The following is a 22463-nucleotide window of genomic DNA, read 5'->3' as shown; positions in this document are numbered from 1 at the left end:
TTTTGTTCCAACAGGTGAATGTTCTGGCATTTTACTGTAGTTTGCCTCTAATGGTTTAATTTTAGGATTATTTACTCTTTCAAGAAATGCTTGTCATCCAATTTCAGCCTTCCTCTTGCTGTTTTTTTCCCCCCCTCTTATCGTTGCGTGTCTTTGGTCGTCTTCTATTGATGTTATCACTTTCTGTTCTGTTTTCAAATCCATTTTTCTGCGTGAGAGCGTCCTCTTTAATTGACCACTGTTTTATTTCGCAAGAACACAGCTAAATTAAAGAGGCTTAACATGCGTCTGTTATGGCTGCATAACCATTTCTCCACAACAAGAATAGTGTAAATTAATGGTTTTGATATTTGTTTTTGAGTCATCTCTGTGTTTTATGCTTGTTGTGTTTGACCCTGTGTTTTTCTTTTTTGCGTGTGTGTGTGTGGTTTTTTGGTGTTTTCTCAGTGAGGAGCTGGCGTTGGCTTGTTGAGGTTAGGAAGACGGCAACATGGCAGTCTCCACTCAGCTGGGTCTACTGCTATGGAAGAACTTCACCTACAGACGAAGACAAACCGTAAGTAGTCTGTTAATCACTGATTTGAAAGAATCATAAACTCAGCTGTAAGTTATGACTGATTATTACATCTGTTAATTTTCTAAATACTTCTCTTTCTGTGAAATTGTAAATTTTTTAGCACACATTTCTAAGTATATCTAATTATGTAACCAAGCTCATATTTAGAGATGCAATGGGGGCAATAAATGTGGAGACAAATTTTGCTCTGATTTACCTGTGGACAGCTCAGTCAATATGAAAAATTTAAATATATTCATTTGAACACATTAAACTAAAAACTCTCCGTTGACAGTTTCTAAACTGATCATTTTTAACAGTTTCTTACAAATCTAATTGAAGTTAGGGACATGCTTGATGTTTCTTTCTTGCATTTTAAATAAATCTTTGATAAACAAGATGTAAAACCTGGATTGGGCAAATCAGACTTTAAGAAATTACAAAATATGCATGGGGAAAGAAAAGTTGATTAATCTCTACTAATATTATTGTTATTTAAATATTTATACAAAATGTTGGAATAATTTCCCAACACTGTTTGAACTCATTCACGTTTCCAACTGGTTGACTTTAAACCCCAAATTTTTTTCTTGTGTGCTTACTCACATGTATTGTTCCCGTAAGTGGGTAGAGAGGGAGTGACGTTATTGTCTTCTGAGACGTTTGGATTGACAAGTGTTACAATGTGGAGACTGACTGAGATGGATGTGAGGATGACACAATCATCGGTTAGATCTATTTATCTGGCTCCTATCATGTGCCGGTTGATGCCCACACGCTCAAAGTTATGCAAATTAAATTCAGTCTGACAAGTTGACATAAGTGCTCCTTTATACAGAGGGGGGTGAGTTAGTCTGCATACAATTAGGTCACTTCTCAGCTCCTCGAAGTGGCAGCTGTGGCCGCGTGACTTCCTGAACAGTCTGCTCTGACAAAAGGGATACAGTGCATATTGTTGAGACAGCGGCTCTGTTCTTCAACCGTCACACTGCATGTCTGACCCGCTGCTTCAAGCGGGCAGCTGAAGCTCAAAGGCCATATGGTGTAGATGGAAAATCCCATACAGATCTCCCTGTCTCTGTCTCGCTCTCTAGCAGCTTATTAACCAATTTACTTTACACAGATTCATGGTGAGATTCAGTGTTTGTAAAGTAAAACAGTCAAATGTACTCGAAATGTAGCTTTGCTTGAATCAAATACTGGAAATGAAGCAAAGGAATCTGCAACGACTGAAGAACAAATGAAAAGAATCAGTCAGGAGCTGATTAACTCATCAGTTGTAAGTGATTTGTGTCTAGGAATGTTTAACGCCTTCCCATCATCCTTTGTCCCTTAGATCCAGTTGCTGATTGAAATCATTTGGCCCTTATTTATCTTCTTCATCCTGATATCAGTCCGGATGTATTATCCTCCCTATGAACAACATGAATGTAAGTAAAAAGGAAAGTTTATATGGAAACTTTACTCAGAAGCTGTAAACCTTTTCAGGGAAATGCAATGTTTTGCTATCCATACAAAAGTAAAATTTTAAGCCTTTGATTCTTTGAAAATTTGAGGACCTACTGTAGAACCTTGTAGTACACCGCAGGTAACCTTCAGTGAATTAGATTAAACTTTATTCACTACCAATATTGTACTAACAAAACACATATTGAAGAATGTTATTTTTAAATGATAAAGATGATGCTGTATCACTAAATTGTTCCATTATGTTATTTTTAGGCAAAACATTTGATTCTCAGAAAGATCAACATGGTAGTCAACTGAGGTCCTTGTTTTTGACGCACAAGAAGCTCTCCGCTTTGTCAATATTTGTTTGCACTATGTGAATCTGTGACTAAACCATCAGCTGCAGGAAAAGTGCAGCTGCTTTCTCAACCTTCTGCCACGTAACAGTTCGGCGAAAGAAAGCATCTAAAAGTTATTAAAATGTTTATTACATAGTACCTCAAAAAGGCTCCAACCTGTAAAATTAAACCGAGCCAACAAAGTGAAGAAGTGTCCTTTCTACTATTTTAGAAAGTAGTCATATTTTAGAAAGTGTCATATTTTATTTGTACATTTGAAACAACTGCTACTAAGAAATCAAAGAAACTAAACATTGAGGTTATTTGCGAGGAATACCATGTATCTCATTATTATTTACAGTTTGCTTATGTTTTACCTATTCTGGAATTTAACTTATCATGAAAAATCTTTGCTTTTTTCCCCCAGGTCACTTTCCTAACAAGGCCATGCCCTCAGCAGGTACCCTGCCCTGGGTACAAGGCATTATCTGTAATGCCAACAATCCCTGCTTTCGTAATCCGACCCCTGGAGAAACTCCAGGCATAGTTGGAAATTTTAATGACTCCATGTAAGTAAAGTGGCTAAGAATTTTTTTTCTTTATACTGTTTTGTATTAACACTATTAACATTTGATCAGAACTGTAGAATTTGTTTGTTTTTACTATTTAGAAGACATCTTTGTGTCTTTTTGAAGCTTATAAGAGCGTTGTGTAATTGTATTTTTCCTCTTGCTGTCGTCACCAGAATTTCCCGTCTGTTTAACGATGCCAAGAAGATTCTTATGTACACCCAGAACGATAAGAGCTACGAAGGCTACCGGGGAATGCTGGGAGCCCTCAGAAAGCTTCAGAAGAACCCTGCTCGTAAGGACATGCCTTTAATTATCCTCTTGTTGCGCCTTCCAGTTGAAAAGTGTCCTACTTTCAGTCCTACTGGGGACTTTTTATCGTTTTCTCACCATTCGTCAGCTGCAGCACCTGTGTACTCAAACTTATTGGAGCCCAAGGTTATGAGTCTAATCTAGCATTCACTGTAGGTACAAATTAATTGCAATGAATAGTGTCATATAAAAGATAGACTAAGTTTGTGGTTTGGCAGCCAGTGTTGCAAGTAATCATGGCCACACTCCATCAACATTGGTGTGCTGGTAGGGAGGGACAGTCTGCTCGTACAGAACAGGCACAGAACAGGAAATATATTAAATTTTAGACTCCACCCTGGCAGACAAAATGTAATCAAAGCATAGATTGGGTAGTTTGTTTTCTCTACAATGTCCCTGCTTCCTGTCCCAGTTTAGTTACAGACAGTCTGCTGTAGATACTGTAAACACTTTCTTCTAAGCCATTCAGGATTTTACTGGAATAATTAGGATTTATGATGAAAGTAAAATTAAACACATTCAATCTTTTTTTTTGTCTATGATTTAAACTGTTTTAGTTATTTTAAATTAATTTAATCAACAACAATGAAAAGAAGAAAAAAAGAACTGAGGATTTGGGTTTTTGTGTGTATTTTGGTGTTAATTGAGTCTCTGTGTTGTCCTGTCTACCCCTTGATTTCCAGCCGTCCCTTGTTTCCCCCGATTATCTTCTGTATATTTAACCCCACTTAGTGTCGCCTGCTCCCTGTCGTGTGTCTAAGGTTCTGTATTCCCAGTGCTACCAGTGTCTGTGTTTCCTTGCCTCATCATTCACCTGTGTTGCCTGGATTTCTGTTCTCCTTCGTGTTTGGCTTTAAAATCATCATTTCTCCCAACTACCGGGCTCCACTGCATCCTATCCTCACCATCTACAACTCCAATTCATGACAAGAACAATATGTAAAATGGTCTTGTAGAAATAACATGACATAATAAAAGAAGATAAGATAATTTAAAGTGTAAGACTATTAAACAACAAGGATGGAAAAGCTAATTGTTGCTTAAAACTATATTTATACCACATTCTTATGCCCATCAGTATACTTCCTCTATATAAATGAGAGGACATTAACATTATGTCTCATAAGACCCCAATTTAATTTTATACTGAGCAGATTAAATCTTCCTCTAGAAATTATGCAACAAAATTTTTTTGGTAGTTGTTTTGGCTGCATCTTAGTTAGCCTGGAGGTAAAGCTAATTGTATAATCACGTCTTGGAAGCTTTTCTAAGTTTTAATCAAGAGAGATATCTCTTCAAAGCAAAAGGCCAAAATGGAATTTTTCAGTCATATAGTTAATGCATAAAAAAAGTTTCGCAAAAGAAGATGTTAGTTTCCTGTTTCAAACATCGTCAGATCCTAGTTATTGATTATCTCCCACGTTTGAAATGTGTTTCGTTGTAAGATGTGAAACAAATTGAGCAGAATGCATCTGAAATATTTTCATTGGCTCAGAAAGCTTCTGTGCACTTGATCACAAATGATTTCTAAAGTTAAACCATATTTCTTTCTGCGTTTGTCTTGAATCCGTGAGGGAGATTGCACTTATGTAGAGACATCTCTAACACGATGCATCGCTAGGCAGCTAAAATGGGAAGTTATCTCGGAAATAGCAGCCTAGATCAAAGGGATTTCTGCATAATCTCACTCACTTCTGTTGCTGATAACAGCATTGGGTCACTTTCAAGATGCAAAAAAAGAAACAAAAAAAACACATCACTTGTCAACATATACAGCACATTTCACACTTAGTAGCAGCCCTTAAAGAGCTGCTCTTACAGAGATTAATGAATCTTTCATTACAGAAGCATAATCTCACACAATTTATATGTAAAATAAAGACGTTAAACTGAAAACATTAGTCTGCAAAAAAAAATTCCCTATGACTCCCCTAGTGATTTTTATGAAATACAAGTAGGTGAAATGTTTTTATATATGTTTTTATATTTTTACCAGGGTTTAACTATAACATTCTACTATTCAAAATGGGAAAGACAAGAGAACATGCAATTTAATTAATGTTATTAGCTTCAAGAAAGAAGCTACTCACCAAGACTTGTTCACTTTTACCTTGGAAGCAAAAACTGAACATTTTTAAAATAGCCAAATCTGAGGCAAGACTTAGAAGACTCGGGTTAATTTAGTGACTGAGCATTATGTGAAGGACGGTACAACTTGTCCACAGCTAACAGCACTGTCTTCAGTGTTAGATTGTGCTTCAGCAGTGAACTTCAGTGTTTTAAAAAAAATTATTTCACACATATTTACAGAGTCACCAGTAGTATGGAAATAAAGTAAAAAATATATATATATTTCATCAGAATTATGCTGACATGATCTCCTGAGTAATCGTGTAGTTCACTGGGAGTTGCAGCTTCCCAGTGGGACGCTGATTAGGCTCCATTAAAGCTCCCTGACCGTTAACCACTGAGGGTTTAAGTCATTAATACTCACACAGAGCTGGCAGAGGCACACAGGGACACATGAACAGCTATATTTGGAGAAGAAATCTGATGCCAAAGTATTGACGATGCTTAATCTTAAATCAGAAATTTCAAAGGACCCACACATCTCAGGACCATCTCAGGACAATATTTTTTTCAGTCACATGTCTCTTGAAAAACACTCTGTTCTCTTTCATTTCCTCCCTTGGGTGTTTTAGTTAAAGCCAAGTGTTTCCTGTGGCTGTTGGTTTAGATGTCATTTGATCTGTATACACAAAGGAACGACATGGAAAACCATAAGCAGTGGGATTGGGAGACACATATGATTTAAAGAAAAAGCATGCTTTAAAGCTAAAATATAAAATTTTATTTCGTACAGTACTACAGAACATCAGAAAAGGAAGTGTAAGAGTAGCAACATCTTCTCCTTTTGCGAAACTGTTGTTTATGAAAAATGGCTGTTAAAAAATCTGTTCCTCTTTTTTGTGTATAATTCTCCAAACTGTCCTCATAAGTCCACAAAAAGAAAAGAAAAATCACTGGAGGGAAAGGAAATTAAAATGGCTTCCTCAAGAAACGCTGCATGTAAGAAAAGTTAGTGAAGAAGCCAGTTTGAGACAGAAGGAATAAAGTATTTGGAGGAAAGTTGGACGCCCCGCAGTAACCTCTGCAGACTATTAAATTCATCGCTCCGTGGAAGCGGGAACAGTCTGTATTTTTGTGTGCATCTGTGTGAGTTTCTGGTACCGCTCAGCTGACTCGGGCCGGTTTCAGGAAGGGTTCGGCTTCTTCGGAATGCAGCAAAGCACAAAGAGCTTTCAGACTGCGAGGAAGATGAATTGTGTGTGCATTTGGAGACTCATCAGTATTCAAATGCTCGAAGTGGATCGTAATCATAAGATAAAGTCTGGGATTCATTTCACATGTTGGCTCATTGTTGATGTTACTCCCCATTTCATTTTGCAACTTTGAATCCCCTCCCCCAAACATTTGGACAAACATTCTGTCTAGTTGAATCTGGCAACTCCCTTTTATGAAATACCAATAATATCAAAATAAAAACATTTGCAACTTCCTCATGTTCTCTCTTCTATTGTTTCCAAGACGATTTGAACTCAATCACCTTTGCAATTTTGTTTGCCCTCCTCCCCAGGATTCAAGCTGAAAGACTTCTTGAGAGACGACGAAACGCTTTCTCACTTCCTGCACCACAACGCATCGCTCTCTCATCACACGTTGAAGCAAATTTTGGAGGCTGACGTCAATTTGGAGAAGGTAAAATATTAGGATTGTTGCAGATATTCACAGCGGTTGTGCATAAATCTAATGACCTTGGCTTTGCGGTATCTGTTGGACCAAAGGATTCAGCCAGAGCACAGCTAAGCCCTTAATACCCTGGGGGGTGGACGTACATTGAGTCGGGGGATGGATGTACAAGCTACTGAGCAGTAGTCCCTCTCCCATTTGTTTTTCTTCCTGTATGTTTATCATGGTTTTTGATATGATTTCTCCCCCCCCCCCCTCCTCCCCCCCACACATCTAATTTTCTGTTGTTCCCTTAGCTGAAAGGATAAATTGTTTTTTCTTCAGTGTCCATTTTTTCTTGTTGTGTGTTAAAAGGAGATTCTCTAAACCTATCCTCTTCCATCCATATGAGCTATATCTGAATAACTCGAACCGCATTCACTGACCGATTCTCCGGCCCTTTCTTCGCCTCTGCTCTGCGGCTGCAGTCACATGATTGCTTTCATCCCTCCCCCCTCCCAGTTCCTCTCACGTGCAGAGACAGAGGCTTTAAATCAAAAACACGTTACACCATCTGATTCTACACAAACCACCCCCTCCTCCCCTTCTGCCCCGTCTACCAGGCGCTCATTGATCACAGAAGGGAACGTCTCATAGATCACGTAGCTCGCCAGGATCATCGCTCCGTCGTAGGAATGACAATTATGAGACTGTTCACATTGCTGCACCAGTTTCTGTTGACATATAATGTAATATAATAATATAATACTTTATTCTGCAGCGAAAGACAAGAGAACATGCAATTTAATTAATGTTAATTAATGTTTTTAATGTTTTTTTTTTCTCCAGAGCAGGGGGGAAATAAACAGTAACAAAGGTGAATACACACACAGACCGATGTTACGTTTCTCAAAGGAAAACATGTTTTGAATTCTGTCAGTCAATTTGTATGATTCCCAAACCTCCCAACTGGCTTTAAGCCCTGATGTTTTCTCCAGTGAACAGATTAACAGCTGTGTTATGCGTGTGTTTGTGCAGGGGTGCGTGTGCGTGTGTGTGTTATGTTGTCTAATAGATGGGATAGCACAGAGCGGTCAAGGACATTTGGAGGCAGGCAAAGAACACACACATCTTGACTCTGTCGCCAAAGAAAAAAAAGAGAGCCTCTGTTCCCTGTAGGCTCTTACGTTCCAGAAAAGGACATTTTGTTACTTCACCTCTCTGCAATTTCTCCTACTAAAACATAACACTTTTTTTTTCTCCAGAGCAGGGGGGAAATAAACAGTAACAAAACATATTATGATGAAATTGGTTTCTTGGAAGTCTGAGTACAATGTTTGTCCCATTATTTATATTACCAATTCTTACTTTTTGCTGTTTTCTGCTAGTTTTCTTCAGTCTGTCCAGTCTAAGGACGTTTTTTTCCTATTAGCTAAAGACAATTTCCAAGTAAGCTACCTATTGACGCAAACATTTTGATACAATATTGCTTTCTAAAACATGTGACAAAATGTTATATTAACTGCTTAATATTTGTGTCTCTGAAATGTAATTGAAATAGTAGCTGACTGTAGGCCTAGTTTAAAGCTACAAGTAAAATTTTCTGTAAAATCAACCTGACTCACATTAGACAGTCTGTCATGTTTTGTAGTCAGTTTTTCTTTCTGTTTTGCTATTTAGTTGTAAAACCTTAACTTTGGTTTTAAAATAAAAAATTACACTCTTTAAAACAAGCTTCCAGGCCCAAGTGTCCCTGGTGACATCACCTAAGGCATTAGTCAGCTGATCAGTTTGTTGAGTGCCTCCATTTGTATTTTTTATCATGTGTTTCATATTTTTTAATGTTTTAATAACAATTCTTAATAAAATGTGTTTATTTGCATAAATATAAATATTTGGAACATTGTCCAAGTCATTTTTGATAAATTGTCTTGAATATTTGGGAAATTTCTCAACAAAAAAACGTACAGAGAGGATTTGAAGATTATTTTGGCAGACTGGAATGGAATTTAAAACTTCCATCTGTATCTTAAAATGTCCAAAATGCACTGCATGTTGTGGAATCCAGCAGTTTTATTATTACTAGGTGAAAAAACACAAGTTTGTATTACATAAAATGCATAAATAAAGGCTATTATTTATGCATTTTAAGAGGAATACATTGGACTATTTTTGACCTTTTGAATTTAAATAGTTTTGTTTCTTTCATTTCAGGTGCTCACAAAAGGTTTTGGATTCCATCTCAGAGATCTTTGCAACGTAACACCGCTGGAGGAGTTTGTCCACATTGCAGACCGTAACGTGTCCCACTTGACTCAAGAGATCATCTGCAAATCATCCAGTAACTGGCTGAACAAGGCTCAGAACCACTTCCTCTCCAATTTGGACTTTCTGAAACCGATTCGAGTGAGTTCGATGAATTTTTTGAGTTAATTTCAATTTGATTTTTGACATCCTGATTAAAAACTGTTTTTTTTCCTGTTGATAATTACGAGTATTTATTCTAACAGCCAATGGGTTAATAATTTTGTGTGGTGCAGTAAAATGCTGTTTTTTGGGTGGGGGGATGTACTTTAGAGTCTTATCATTAAAAAGGATTGGCCCAGATATATATATAAAAAAACTCCTGACATCTAGATGTTTTTCTTGTGTAAGCAAGGTTTTCTTTAAAAGAATTTCCTCCCTTTCCTGTTTGGTGTCGACTTTCCTCTGTTCACAAACAGTCTCCCCCTTCCCATAAACTTTTGAACTGTATACAAATCCTTATGAGGAAGGGTGGCAAAGGGTGAACAAAACAGTTTGCTGTTCAGAACTTAAAAGCAACAGCGAAAAGTCAAGAATTTCTTCAAAAGCCAACATAAAACATAGTGATGCTCATTATGCTTTGTTCTTTCAGGTTTCTTATTATTTCAGCATAAAGAAATAAATATGCCTTGTTGATGACATGCGAACAAGCACTGACTAATATAGGATATTATTCCCAGAAAACAAACTTTGTCCTCAAAACTGAGTCCAAACTTTGCGAAACCCTTTTTTATGCAATCGTGGGCAATCTTTTCAACATTGGCAAAAAAATGTTGCATGAGACCAAGAACTCTTGCAACACTCCCAAATTTTCTCCCATCACTTTCCTGATTGTGAGAATTTGTAACGGGGAGGAGAAGAGAAATAATAGGTTAGAAGTAAGACAAAAGTGAGCAAGGTGGGGGAAAGAAAGTTGAGAGTTCACTGGAGTATTGTTGGTTTTTCCCTAGAAGGCTGTTCTCTTTTCATTGACACCTGTGCTTTATCAAATGTCTGACATTCCAGCACCCTGCTGCCTATAGTGATACATGAGAGCTCTCAATCACATGTTCAAACACCGGCGTTCCCAGATAGCACAGAAAAAAAGAAGAGCTCAAATCCCCTTAAACTTTTTTTTTCCTTGCCTTCCTGTCTTTATGATTTTCATTATCACAACCTTCATTTTACCTCACTTCTTACAATTTCATGACAGTTATCTCGTCTAATCGAAAAAACCATGAAAACTCTTCCTCCAGAGAACTTTGTAGTAAAAGAAAGAAAGAAGTCATTATTTAAGAAAGATGAACTGAGAATTATCCATTTTCTTTGGCAGAAGGATGTGAGTTCAGACCCCAAAGCTGTCCAAGACGTCTCAGCTGCAACCAACAATCTCCTGGAGAGCCTCGGCACACTTGGCGTTGAGGTAAATGAACCGCTGACATGTACAGAGAGCACCACCCACACAGTACCACATGCAAACACGATATCCAAATTATTTGTATCCAAAGTTCAGTTGTCATGTTTGTGACTGAAATCAATTCCTAACCACACAGATAAACTGTCAGAATTCAACCAAAGGTTATGGTGTAGCAATTTGTATGCACTGTATTTGGGTAGATTTAGCCAATATTTCTGAGTAGAAACGATGTAAAGGCCAAAAGGCACGTAAGTTCATTAATCCAACCAACTGCCGCGCCCCAGCCCAAACCATTTTTATGATCATTTTGATATTCTGGTTTGTAATTTATATAACTGAAATAGTGAAAAACTCGTTAAATATATTCCAACAAAGTCAAATGTTAACCTTTTGCCTCACAACCACAGCTAAGATGTCCCCTTCATATGCAACGGCTGCCTCAAATATTGGCTTTACAATTAGCCTTTTCGCTAAGCTACCCGACCTCCAACACAGAAACTCAACCACATGACTTCCAGAAGATACTAGCTATACCATGTTGACATATTTATTGTCAAAACAACCAGCAAAACCTTATACCTCACCGCATAATAGAAGAAATGAGACATCCAGAAGCAATATCTTACATTTTTCACACTGCTCGAGTAAAAATTAAACCCGTTTAATGGCTAATATTTAATACCCTCTTAAATCAAGAGTTAACCTGACAGAGAACCATCTACAACTGGAAATGCCGCAATATGTTTTTTGTTTTTCAAAAGTAACCGGAGTACATGACAGACTTGACTCAGTGAAACATCAAGTGTACCTTCATTGATGTTACACGTAGCAGAAAACCACAAAGAGCCGCATGTCTGTCCCTGGCTAGCGTAACTGAGTCTGCAGTGTTGGAGTGCAATGAGAAATCAGAGATGCAGGAATTGGTTGAGCATGCTCACCAAACGCAACACAACCCCCTTTTCTCTCAGGCTCAGGCTCTGCTGATCTGGCAAAACATAAAGACCCAGCTGTCTGTCTGCGTGTGTGTGTATGTGGGGGGGTGCATGCGTGTGTGTATGTTGAGGCTTCCTGTCTAAGCAGCTGACGGATCCCTAAAGAACCACTCTTTTTTTCTTTTAACTGTGAAAATGTTGCAACTTTGAGTCATAATTTCCTTTTCCCTCGTTGCACAATATTTAATTCCTCTTTTTGATTGGAACAGTGTTAAAGTTGAAGCTTTTGGCATAATTGTTAGAATAATTTGAAAATTAAAAGGTCTATGTTTTCCACAAATAAATAGCTGTTCTGTGGACATGGTGCGGCATCTTTGGTTAAAATGAATGAGCAGCCATGATCAGCTGGCATACAAGCAATGGCATGTTGTTGCTAAGAAAATGCAGGAGACCAATCTAATTTGTGGTGTGTGCTTTGGTCCAAGGTTTTTTAATTAGTTGTAAAGCAAACTACAGCCTTAGTGTTGTTTTTTTGTTGTTGTTGTTTTTTTCAGAACTTTGGACATGAGCGAAAGAGAATGTTGTCTAGAAATATAAAACTATGGCATTATTTTATTTTCATATTTTATTAAAGCTGTCAGAATAAACAGGAATATCTTCCTTATAGGAATAACAAAGATGTCATGCCACACATTCAGTTCAGTATTTCTTTAAGGTACATAACACGATTAAAATCATAGGAAGCATCCTTCATAATTCTGGCACATTTAAATTTGCAGTCATAATATCAAAAATAATGTTCTTAGCTGATTTATATGTGACTTTTCACAATTCTAAAAAAACAATGTTATTGAAAACAATTAAAAAATGTTTGATTAAATACTTTTTGAGTCCTTTTTTAAGATTGTCATTCTTGAAATTTACGACTTGCATAAATTACCAAAAAAAATAATAGTGAGAGAATCACTTATGAATTGTATTTTTATTTATGTAACTGTGTCAACTTAGATTGGAGGGTTTAATCCATGTGAATCTTGTACTTTTACATCTTAATTATCTAACTGCAAACAGTTCCTCATAGTTTGCAGTAATGCTGCGTAGTGGTCACTAACTTTAGCTATTTTTTTTATTTTCAAATTGCACCATTTCAAGAAAAACTTTGTTAAAAAATATGAAGCAATAAATAAACAAGCCTACAAGTTTAAGATGCAACTAAAGTCATATTCAACATATTCGAATATGCATTCATTTGAAGATTATTTATGAAACTAAAAGTAACATTTAAAAATAATAATAATGTATTGAACAGTTCATTAAGCCCATTCTGCATAATTAAATTGTTTATTGGTCTGATAAAATATGCTAATCGTAAATATTTTTATTAGCTATAATCAAAAATCATCCTTATTCATAGAAAAAAGCTTGAAAATAGAAGTCTTTGCATAATTAATCAACAATGTGTTTCAATGTGAATTGAGTTACTGAAAAATTTACTTTTTCAATCATTTAAAAAACGTTTGGACAGAATGCTAGACATTTCAGGGCTAACCAAAGAGATTATTATAAATCTTTTTAACACCTTGATGAAGCCCTGATGTATAAAAAAAATACTCAACACAACATAGATCAATTCCAGGGTCAAACTGGTTGTTTTCTTGCGATCACGCATGTGTTGGAACTTCATTCAAGTCATCAGGTGGACATTTTCCAGCCAGCCACCCCCTTATACAGCAGTAGAAAGGGAATCAGTGTTCAGTTTTTCTGCTGACCATTATTTTGCTTTCCTCACTGCTCTTCTTATCAAAACAACCTCAGATAGCCTCATTTGACATTCCCGGTGGGAAAAAAAAAAAAAAAAATCCCCCACATCGCATCCTTTGCAGTTTTATTGCATTTCTAGCAAAAATCAAGCCAAAAAAGTCTTGCATTCTCCAAAACACATCAAAAGTTAACTTAATATACTCTGATTTCTTGGAAAAATGTGTTCAGTATCTGATATACTTGTTAAATTTTTATTGTGTGATCAGCCTTTGAGCTGCTCTTGTCTACATAGCTGTGTGCTGGAGTGGAAACTGGAACTTTAATAACCTCAGAGAGGCTGTGTGCTGAAGTTACTCTGGGACAATTCTGTTCTTCTGCCTGCCTGCCTATCTGCATCCCAGTTTTATTTTCCATGTGCGTGCGAGTGCAGCACATCTACATTCTTGTATATAGCAGATATTACTCATCGTGCCACCTCGCCAAGTTAGCGTGGGTGTTCGTCATGAAGGGAATGACACAAAATCGTTTTCATCCCAAAAAAAATGCTCATTCACACAGACCTACAGACCTACAAACACAGGTTTGGTATCCAAAGTCACCTACATGCACATGGTGATACAGAGATGCGTCACTCAGAAGGTTGCACTTTGTTTGTTTGAGAGAGGTTGTGGCGAAGAGGATGTTGGCACCCTTAAGTGGAACGACAAATGTAAGCATCTGTCACAACAAACAGAAAACCTCATGAGCAGCGAGTGTAAAATAGCATGCGGCATTTGTACACACACACGCACACTCATGCCATGCACTATTTCAGATGAAACTGCAGGAAACAATGTTACCCTGATGTAGCTGCAGACTCAGCTGCAAGGTGAACCAGGTTTAAACAGTGAAAGTGAGACTTGCTCTCACTTTCTCAAGTTTTGAATATCTGTTTTACGAGCTATGGGCAAAAATAGACCCATAAATATATGAATACATAAACAACACTGTTTTCTGTTATGCAACAACCAGGATACGGTGGATGTTTGCATATCATCTTGCCCATATGTGCCTGTTCTTGCATGTGTTTCTTTGTCTGCAGTGAGGAGTTGTGAATAAATGTCAGGATAATAGCGCTCTACTTGCGGAGCCAGCAGAGGTTTGCCTGTTAGAAGAAATGACCGAGAGTAACCTCTCTTTGTTCTCAAACCTCCCTCTGTTTTCACCTCCTGTTTCTAACACAGCCACTTTCTTTCTCTCTTTCCTCTCTCTGCCTCTCTTTCCATTTTCTTTTTTGTCTTCACTTTTTCTCCTTCCTCTGTCTTTCTTTTCTTTCTCTCTTTCCTCTTTCACTCTCTATTTCTTTCATATCGGGTATAGTTTTTACCCCTCCATTCCTCCATCAATACTTGCTAAATGGGTGAGGTCTCCCTGTTATTCATCCTTCTTTCATTCCTTTCTTGTCACGAGTTGAATCCCTGATTGCATGTCTAGTTGAACCGCTAGGAAACACAGTTAAACCTGTGCTGACTTGTCACTTGACCTATGGTAACCTTGCCGTGCGGCGAACCCGGTGATGTCAGAACGCATATGACTGCTGAGTGCTGACGGTATAAAACACCGCTTCCCATTTTTCACACTGAAGAAAACCAAAATGTGACAAAAACTCAAATTGCTTTCTGTTGGAAACAAACACAGCTACAGAGTTTATGCCAATTCCAGACAAAGGTTGCAATTCAAACAGAAGTTCTTTTCACGCATTATCAAGAAATCCCTGAACAAAGAGGAGGGCTGTGTGCTGTTTTGTTCCAAACATCAGGATTCTTTCCAGTTTTTAACAGGCATACTTCTGCCACTGCGTTGGCCTGCATGTATCAGTTTGTGAGTTGTTGATTTGCTGCAGAGCAACAATGTTGCTGCTCTGGCATAAACACTCGGCATGATGGCTGTTTCTGATGAAAGACACTGTGCTGACTCGCATTACGCGTTATCTAAGCTCTTCCCTTAAAAGCAGCGCAGACCCTCTCTCACACACGCATGCTTGGAGGACTGGGAACAGCAGTTAAATTTATCTTAGTCGGGCAGACGGTCAAGTGTTAAGTGTCTCCACCCCTCAGAGCAGCACTTCTCTACATGTATCGAATGTACACTCACTGTGCACATGACGACTGTTTTAAATCGAGCTGTGGCAAACGATAACCTGCCAGATGTGGGTTTTTTATGTCTCGCATCTTGTCTACCAACTCAGTACAGGAGAAACTGAGACTTTTGAGGTTTCCTGAAGGTGTGAAAAAAGGTGTGAAAAATTTAGCACAGAAAAAAACAGCAACAGTCTATTTTTATGCCCAAGAGGGACTAATTTTGGGCATAAATTTAGACTAAAATCATCTATTTTTCCCCAAATATCTGTAAAAAAGCAAAGTGCAACTGAACAACAAAACCAACTGCCTGTGGCCATGTATCTTTCTTTTTGTAAAAAAGTAGGAATCTGAATTTTGTGTTAGATTTTAGCCAATCTGCCACAAAAATGTTATTTTTAAAAACATGGGGAAAAAAGCTCTTAAAATACTTTTTTAACCGTCCTGCTTTAAGGGATAATTAATTATTTTTATGTGGTGCAGAGTCCACTTCACACTGTAAATGTAAGACCACACTTGCTGTTAAATAGCACTTTTCTAATAATTTACACTAAGAATAATTACAAAGTTGATGTTTTAGATGATCTTTAGCGTCTTTAGCAGGGGCATCATGCAGTGCTAACTTTACTAAAACAGCAGTCGGTGGATATTGGATTTAGACAGTTACCTTTATTCAGATCTCTAAACTGCTGCCAACATTTGAAATGTTCCAATTTTCCTAAATAGATTTAAAGCTCCAAAGGATTAAACAGCATCCCAATTCAGCCTTCTGATTATCTGCTGACATCCTGCTCTAATTTTAAATAACTTGGACTATTTAATTAAAAATAATTCACAGATATTGAAAAAAGCAAACTTTGGGTTTTCTATCAGTTGTCCATATAACTCTATGGGGTGCAAAAACTGATCAGAAAAATATCTGATCTTTGAATTTCCAATCGGTCGGTCAAAAATAAGTTCCAATTGTGCTGAAAATGACCAACTTATAATCACAAGTGAAAAATAGCTACTAAGTGAATCCATCTGGTTTAATATTTGGAATTAGCTTTACTCTCTCCCTGAGCTTAATGTTTGTGTCTCTCTCTCGACAGCTTGCCAGCATGAAGAGCTGGAAAGACATGAGAAAGGAGATCCTGTATCTGACTGCAAACTCAACAGGATCTCCGAAGCAGATGTACCAGGCAGTGTCGCGTATTGTTTGCGGACATCCAGAGGGAGGCGGCCTGAAGATCAAATCCCTCAACTGGTATGAAGACAACAATTACAAGGCTCTGTTTGGACACCACGGCAACGACAGTGACAGTGAGCCCATGTCCACCTATGACAACTCTTCAAGTAAGCATCCTTATATTTTTTTTTAAATATAAAAGAGTTGTTTGCTCCCAATTTTTATCTGTTCAATACTCAAACTGCAGTTTGTGTTTTTCTTTTAGCTCCTTACTGTAACAACCTAATGAAGAACCTGGAGTCCAGCCCCATTTCCAGGATGATTTGGAGAGCCCTCAAACCTCTTCTAATGGGGAAGATCCTGTATACCCCAGACACTCCAGCAACACAGAGGATCATTCACGAGGTACAACAGATTCCTCACAGAAAAGCCCATTATCAGAATGCCTCTAGTGAGTTAACCTAAAAGCTTGAATTTTGCAGGTTAACAAGACCTTCCAGGAGCTGGGGGTGCTGAGAGATCTGGGCGGCATGTGGGAAGAAATGAAACCTAAATTTTGGAGCTTCATGGAGAACAGCGAAGAGATGGACTTAGTCAGGGTGAGTATGTACACTGACATCATTTCTGTAGACAAAATATGGCTGTGTTCCCAGTGTTCCTTCATGTTTGTAATTATTTATTCTGAGTGACCCGCACAGAGAGTTTGTTTTCTTTTTGGGTCACTTTCAAGTTCTAGGGCAGCAAAGAAAGATAGACAGTAATAAAAAATAAAACCAATCCTAAAAAAAGACATGTTCCAAGTACAAAATCAAACCCTAAATTCTCTGAACACATTAATATCAGAGAGTCAACCACACAAAGCTATTGCACTACTTCCTCAGTTTAGATGAGCAGCTTTTAGTGGGCATAGAGCTCATAATGTGGTTGTTTTATTGATGGGAACTTTAACCCAATTTTCACCACCTTCTTTCCTTAATAAACTGCTTAAACACCACCTCCACCTAGTGGTGTATGCTTGTAAATTACCTTGTACATTTTTCTAGGAATTAATGATAACAAACTTCTATTATTTTGTTTTTGTCCATAATGTATTTACTGTAGAAGCCCATACCCCTGGGGCACTTTATTTAACAGTCAAACAAAGATGTTTTCTCAATTAAAAAAAAAAAAAGAACTTGTGAAAAATACTTTTTATTATATTTATGAGAACAACATGGCATTCACTTGCAATTGGTAGAAAATGCAGGTCAAAAACAGCACAAAACAAATGCACTCTGAAACCAAAAGGCTAAAGGATACAGTAGCTATTCATAAGTTTTCCTTTTTTACACTGCTGCTTGACATAAATCATCTTTCAATCATTCTGTTTTTCTTCCAGTCCTTGCTCCAAAGCAACACCAGCGCTGTTTTCCTGGACGCTCAGCTCAGTGAGACCGAGTGGAGTGTGTCCGACGTGGCGGACTTCCTCACAAAAGCCTCAGAGGACCGCAGACCTTCGGGATCAGCTTACACATGGAGGGACGCGTTCAATGAAACCGATCGTGCCATAAAGACTATTTCACAGTTTATGGAGGTTAGTGAGTTACAAATGCTGTGGCTGTTTTAATTTTTATTTTATTTTTCCATTGCAAGGCAACAAAACAAAAGAAATCTAGAACATTACATTACATTTTTACGTAATCTTTTTTTTTACCTCTAGGGTTTAAATGGCAAAAAAAATATTACTGTTAGTTTAAGATCCTGTCAGTTAATCTGAGATTCATGGCTCTTGATTTGTTTTATAAAATCGTTTTCTGTCTTTGGATAAAACCAATAAGAAAAACAACGACTGGGAGAAAGGGCGTTAAATGCTGATTATTTTTTTAGGTCATCTCCCTGTAAAATTGTTATTAATATTTCCAATGAGTTTGTGTGCTTGACCTCAAATACCAGCACAGCTATTAATAAAAACCTTGAAATTAAATGTTCTTTTGCTTCACATGCTTCATCAAACTAACTCAAAGCCATGTGATCTGTATCACTTAAATAAAACAAGGTCAGCCATAAATCCTCCCTCTGTTAGTCAGCGCTGATTCTCTGTACTTGTTTTGTTCTCAGTAAAGTTCTTTAAATATCCGCTTCCACCTTCATAATGATCTGATTTCTATTATGCCGTCTGTTCTTAAAGTGATAGGCTTCTCATGTCATATTTGATCACGTATATTATAAGTTATTGTAAGTCTTCCATTTCCTTCTAACACTATAGATTAAAAACAAATATAATCAGTTACGTATCCATTTCACAACTTTTACAACCTCTCTGACTAATGTTTCACTCCAAACAACCCAGTGACCGACTGACTTTCTTTAAGGAGATCCTATAATCTATATGCACAGTTGTTTGTTGCAGTAAAATCAATGTTACAGCTCCAAATAACCATAAAAGTTCACCCTTCAGTGGTTTCTACGCTGTATTTGATTGGAATTTGCTTTTCTGAATCTTTAATGTTTATCAAAGTTGGGATGAAGGAATGAGGTAAAATTCAGCTCATGTTAGATAAACAAGTGAAAGGTTGATCTGTGGGAGGGCTGAACACATCGGGTAAAAAATTCTGTGGTTATTCAGTTTGAACTTAGTGAACTGTAAAAAGTTCATAAACTGTTTTTCATTAACAAGATAACAAGGATAACTCAATAAAATAGGTTAAATGGTAATAAAAGTCAATCACCTAACAGTTAATTGAACCTCTTATAGTTTTATTGGTACAACAATATAACAATAAAAATTCTGAATCACTGTGGCAACATTTTCTCATTAAATCCTTTCCCTACTTGCCTGATTTCTCTGGCTCTTTTTCTAACTTCCTCTTCTTTTAGTGTGTGAACTTGGACAAACTGGAGTCAGTCCCCAATGAGGAACGCTTGGTCAACAAGTCCATGGGTCTTCTGGATAACCAGAAGTTCTGGGCGGGAATCGTGTTTCCCAACATCGCTCCCAATAGCACCGACCTGCCTCCCAACATCAACTACAAAATCCGCATGGACATCGATAATGTGGAGAGGACGAACAAGATCAAAGACGGGTGAGTGGCGACGGGAAAGACGATTTTATCTTGGGTTGTTTGCTTGACAGTTTTTACATTTTCTTTTTTGTTACTTTGCAGATACTGGGATCCTGGTCCCAGAGCGGACCCCTTTGAGGACCTGCGGTACGTCTGGGGCGGATTTTCTTACCTGCAGGATGTCATTGAGCAAGGAATCATCCGAGCCATCACTGGTACTGAGGAGAAGACGGGCATTTACATCCAGCAGATGCCCTACCCTTGCTATGTTGATGATATGTAAGTGATTGCATTATAAAAACAAAACTTTTCCTGTACAAAGATCTGGTAGGATTGTACGTTAACCATTTCGCTCCTTTTTTATTTCAGATTCCTGCGAGTTATGAGCCGGTCGATGCCTCTCTTCATGACTTTGGCTTGGATGTACTCTGTGGCCATCATCATCAAAGGCGTGGTGTATGAGAAGGAGGCGCGACTGAAGGAGACCATGAGGATCATGGGACTAAACAACGGCACCCTGTGGCTGAGCTGGTTCATCAGCAGTTTAATCCCACTGCTGATCAGCGCCGGCTTACTGGTGATGTTGCTGAAGGTGTGTGTTGTTGAAGACTAGCACATGCATCATTTCTATCATTTAAAATAGTAGAAAACGTGAGATTATCATTATTATAATCTTTTTTCCACTCTTCTCTCAGATGGGAAACCTATTGCCGTACAGCGACTCAGGCGTTGTGTTTCTTTTCCTGGGATCCTTCGGTGTTGTAACCATCATGCAGTGTTTTCTGATCAGCACTCTGTTTTCACGTGCCAACCTGGCGGCGGCCTGCGGAGGAATAATATACTTCACCCTCTACCTGCCCTACGTTCTGTGTGTTGCTTGGCAAGATTACGTGGGATTTGGAGCAAAACTTGTAGTGGTGAGTGAGATAGATTTTATTACACCTGAATAAATGCAGTGCCCTGCATTTTCATTGATACCACTGGTAAGGATATGTAAAAAGCCTCAAGGTAAATTCATATTTTACAGATGTAGCACAGTGTCTCTCAGTAATTTTTAACAAAATCACGGCTCATGATGATAAAGGGAAATTTTAGAGAGAAACACACAGCATCTCAGACCATATTTAACACTGGGCATGAGGTGTTTTTCCACATATTCATTCCTTGTTTTATCTTCAAACAAACAATGAATAAAGAGAAATTTATTTGGTGTGTTTAGTGCCAAAAACTTCAACCTCAGATTCACATCCATATCTTACACCTAGCGTGATACACAGGGATCCCAAGAATTCCTGCTATGTAAACTGTGGATATTGTGTTTCTCTCTCAGAGTCTTCTGTCCCCTGTGGCTTTTGGCTTCGGCTGTGAGTACTTTGCCCTGTTTGAGGAACAAGGTGTGGGAATCCAGTGGTCTAACCTTCTAGCAAGCCCCCTGGAGGAGGACAGCTACAACCTGACCACCTCTATATGCCTCATGCTGTTCGATGCAGTGCTGTACGGAATAATGACTTGGTACATTGAAGCCGTTTTTCCTGGTAAGACACAAAAAAATTAGCTTTTTCTTAAAAATCTGATGTAATCTGTGCAATATAAGTCATTTTAAAAACACATAATTATGTTACAGGTCAGTACGGGATCCCCAGGCCTTGGTATTTCCCTTTCACAAGAACATATTGGTGCGGAGAGAAGGAGAATCAAAACATTAATACTCCTCTGTCAAAGAAGAGCAACGCTGACGGTACAGCAAATACAATCCTAAGTAATACCAAACTGCAAGAGAAGCCCTTGCTTATTGCTAATATGATGTTCTTGATTTCATCACATCTACAGCTGTGTGCTTCGAGGAGGACCCAAGCCACATCGACCCGGGTGTTTACATTGAAAACCTGGTGAAGATCTACAGCCATGGAAACAAGCTGGCTGTGGACGGATTGACCCTTAAATTCTATGAAGGCCAGATCACCTCCTTCCTCGGCCACAACGGAGCTGGCAAGACTACAACCATGTAAGTTCATATGGTCAGTGAACTTACTCTAGTTACCAACTAGAGAAAATGTAAACAACTCATTTCAAAACCTTAAGTGGTGACCACGTTCTGTTTGTGATAGGTCAATCCTGACTGGACTGTTCCCACCCACCTCTGGCACCGCCTACATCCTCGGCAAGGACATCCGCTCCGAGCTCAGCACCATCCGACAGAACCTGGGGGTCTGCCCCCAGCACAATGTGCTTTTCAGCATGTATGTATGCACTTTAACTGGAAAACACTTTAGCACACTTGGGCCCCCTTTCTCGTATTTCAAGCATTTGTGCTATTTGTTGGTTTGCCGTGAATCAGGTTGACCGTCGAGGAGCACATCTGGTTCTACGCTCGCCTGAAGGGCCTGCCTGAAGAGAAAGTGAAGGCTGAAATGGAACAGATCGTCAACGATGTCGGACTGCCACACAAGCGAAAGTCTCGCACCAGCACGCTGTCAGGTCGGTTTCTAGTTTCAGGTTTCTCTTAATTATTTTCAGCACTTAAATTGTTTGTTTTACATACTTGATTAAATTTGGAGTGCATGTTTCTGACTTTATCTTTTTGTGCAGGTGGAATGCAGAGGAAGTTGTCTGTAGCGCTGGCGTTTGTCGGAGGTTCTAAGGTTGTCATTCTGGACGAGCCTACTGCTGGTGTTGATCCGTACGCACGCAGGGGAATCTGGGATCTGCTCCTTAAATACAGACAAGGTAAATGAAACAAATGTTATTTTTGTGTCATATATGTAAAAGTTGGCCAAAGGGCTTTAGTATG

At 38.3% G+C, this 22463-nt stretch overlaps 1 protein-coding gene across 3 annotated transcripts in view; it reads left to right on the top strand.

The window, feature by feature from the left end:
• LOC114143839 (ATP-binding cassette sub-family A member 1-like) overlaps positions 1-22463 on the top strand; it is a 36204-nt gene that overhangs the window by 3296 nt on the left and 10445 nt on the right. For all 3 annotated transcript variants that reach the window (XM_028016175.1, XM_028016173.1, XM_028016174.1), the window contains exons 2-22: positions 448-556; positions 1893-1986; positions 2771-2912; positions 3089-3207; positions 6862-6983; positions 9168-9359; positions 10570-10659; positions 16555-16798; positions 16897-17036; positions 17114-17230; positions 18010-18204; positions 19488-19693; positions 19775-19951; positions 20042-20264; positions 20368-20589; positions 21003-21207; positions 21297-21410; positions 21503-21677; positions 21781-21912; positions 22011-22150; positions 22262-22399. In XM_028016175.1, the coding sequence (XP_027871976.1) occupies positions 491-556; positions 1893-1986; positions 2771-2912; positions 3089-3207; positions 6862-6983; positions 9168-9359; positions 10570-10659; positions 16555-16798; positions 16897-17036; positions 17114-17230; positions 18010-18204; positions 19488-19693; positions 19775-19951; positions 20042-20264; positions 20368-20589; positions 21003-21207; positions 21297-21410; positions 21503-21677; positions 21781-21912; positions 22011-22150; positions 22262-22399 (3253 nt within the window). In that variant the 5' untranslated portion in view covers positions 448-490. The remainder of the gene's footprint in view (positions 1-447; positions 557-1892; positions 1987-2770; positions 2913-3088; positions 3208-6861; positions 6984-9167; positions 9360-10569; positions 10660-16554; positions 16799-16896; positions 17037-17113; positions 17231-18009; positions 18205-19487; positions 19694-19774; positions 19952-20041; positions 20265-20367; positions 20590-21002; positions 21208-21296; positions 21411-21502; positions 21678-21780; positions 21913-22010; positions 22151-22261; positions 22400-22463) is intronic.

Source organism: Xiphophorus couchianus, chromosome 5 (assembly GCF_001444195.1).
Source record: "Xiphophorus couchianus chromosome 5, X_couchianus-1.0, whole genome shotgun sequence".
NCBI lineage: Eukaryota > Metazoa > Chordata > Actinopteri > Cyprinodontiformes > Poeciliidae > Xiphophorus > Xiphophorus couchianus.
Note: the sequence above shows the minus strand (reverse complement) of the source record. Positions and strands in the feature narration are given on the sequence as shown.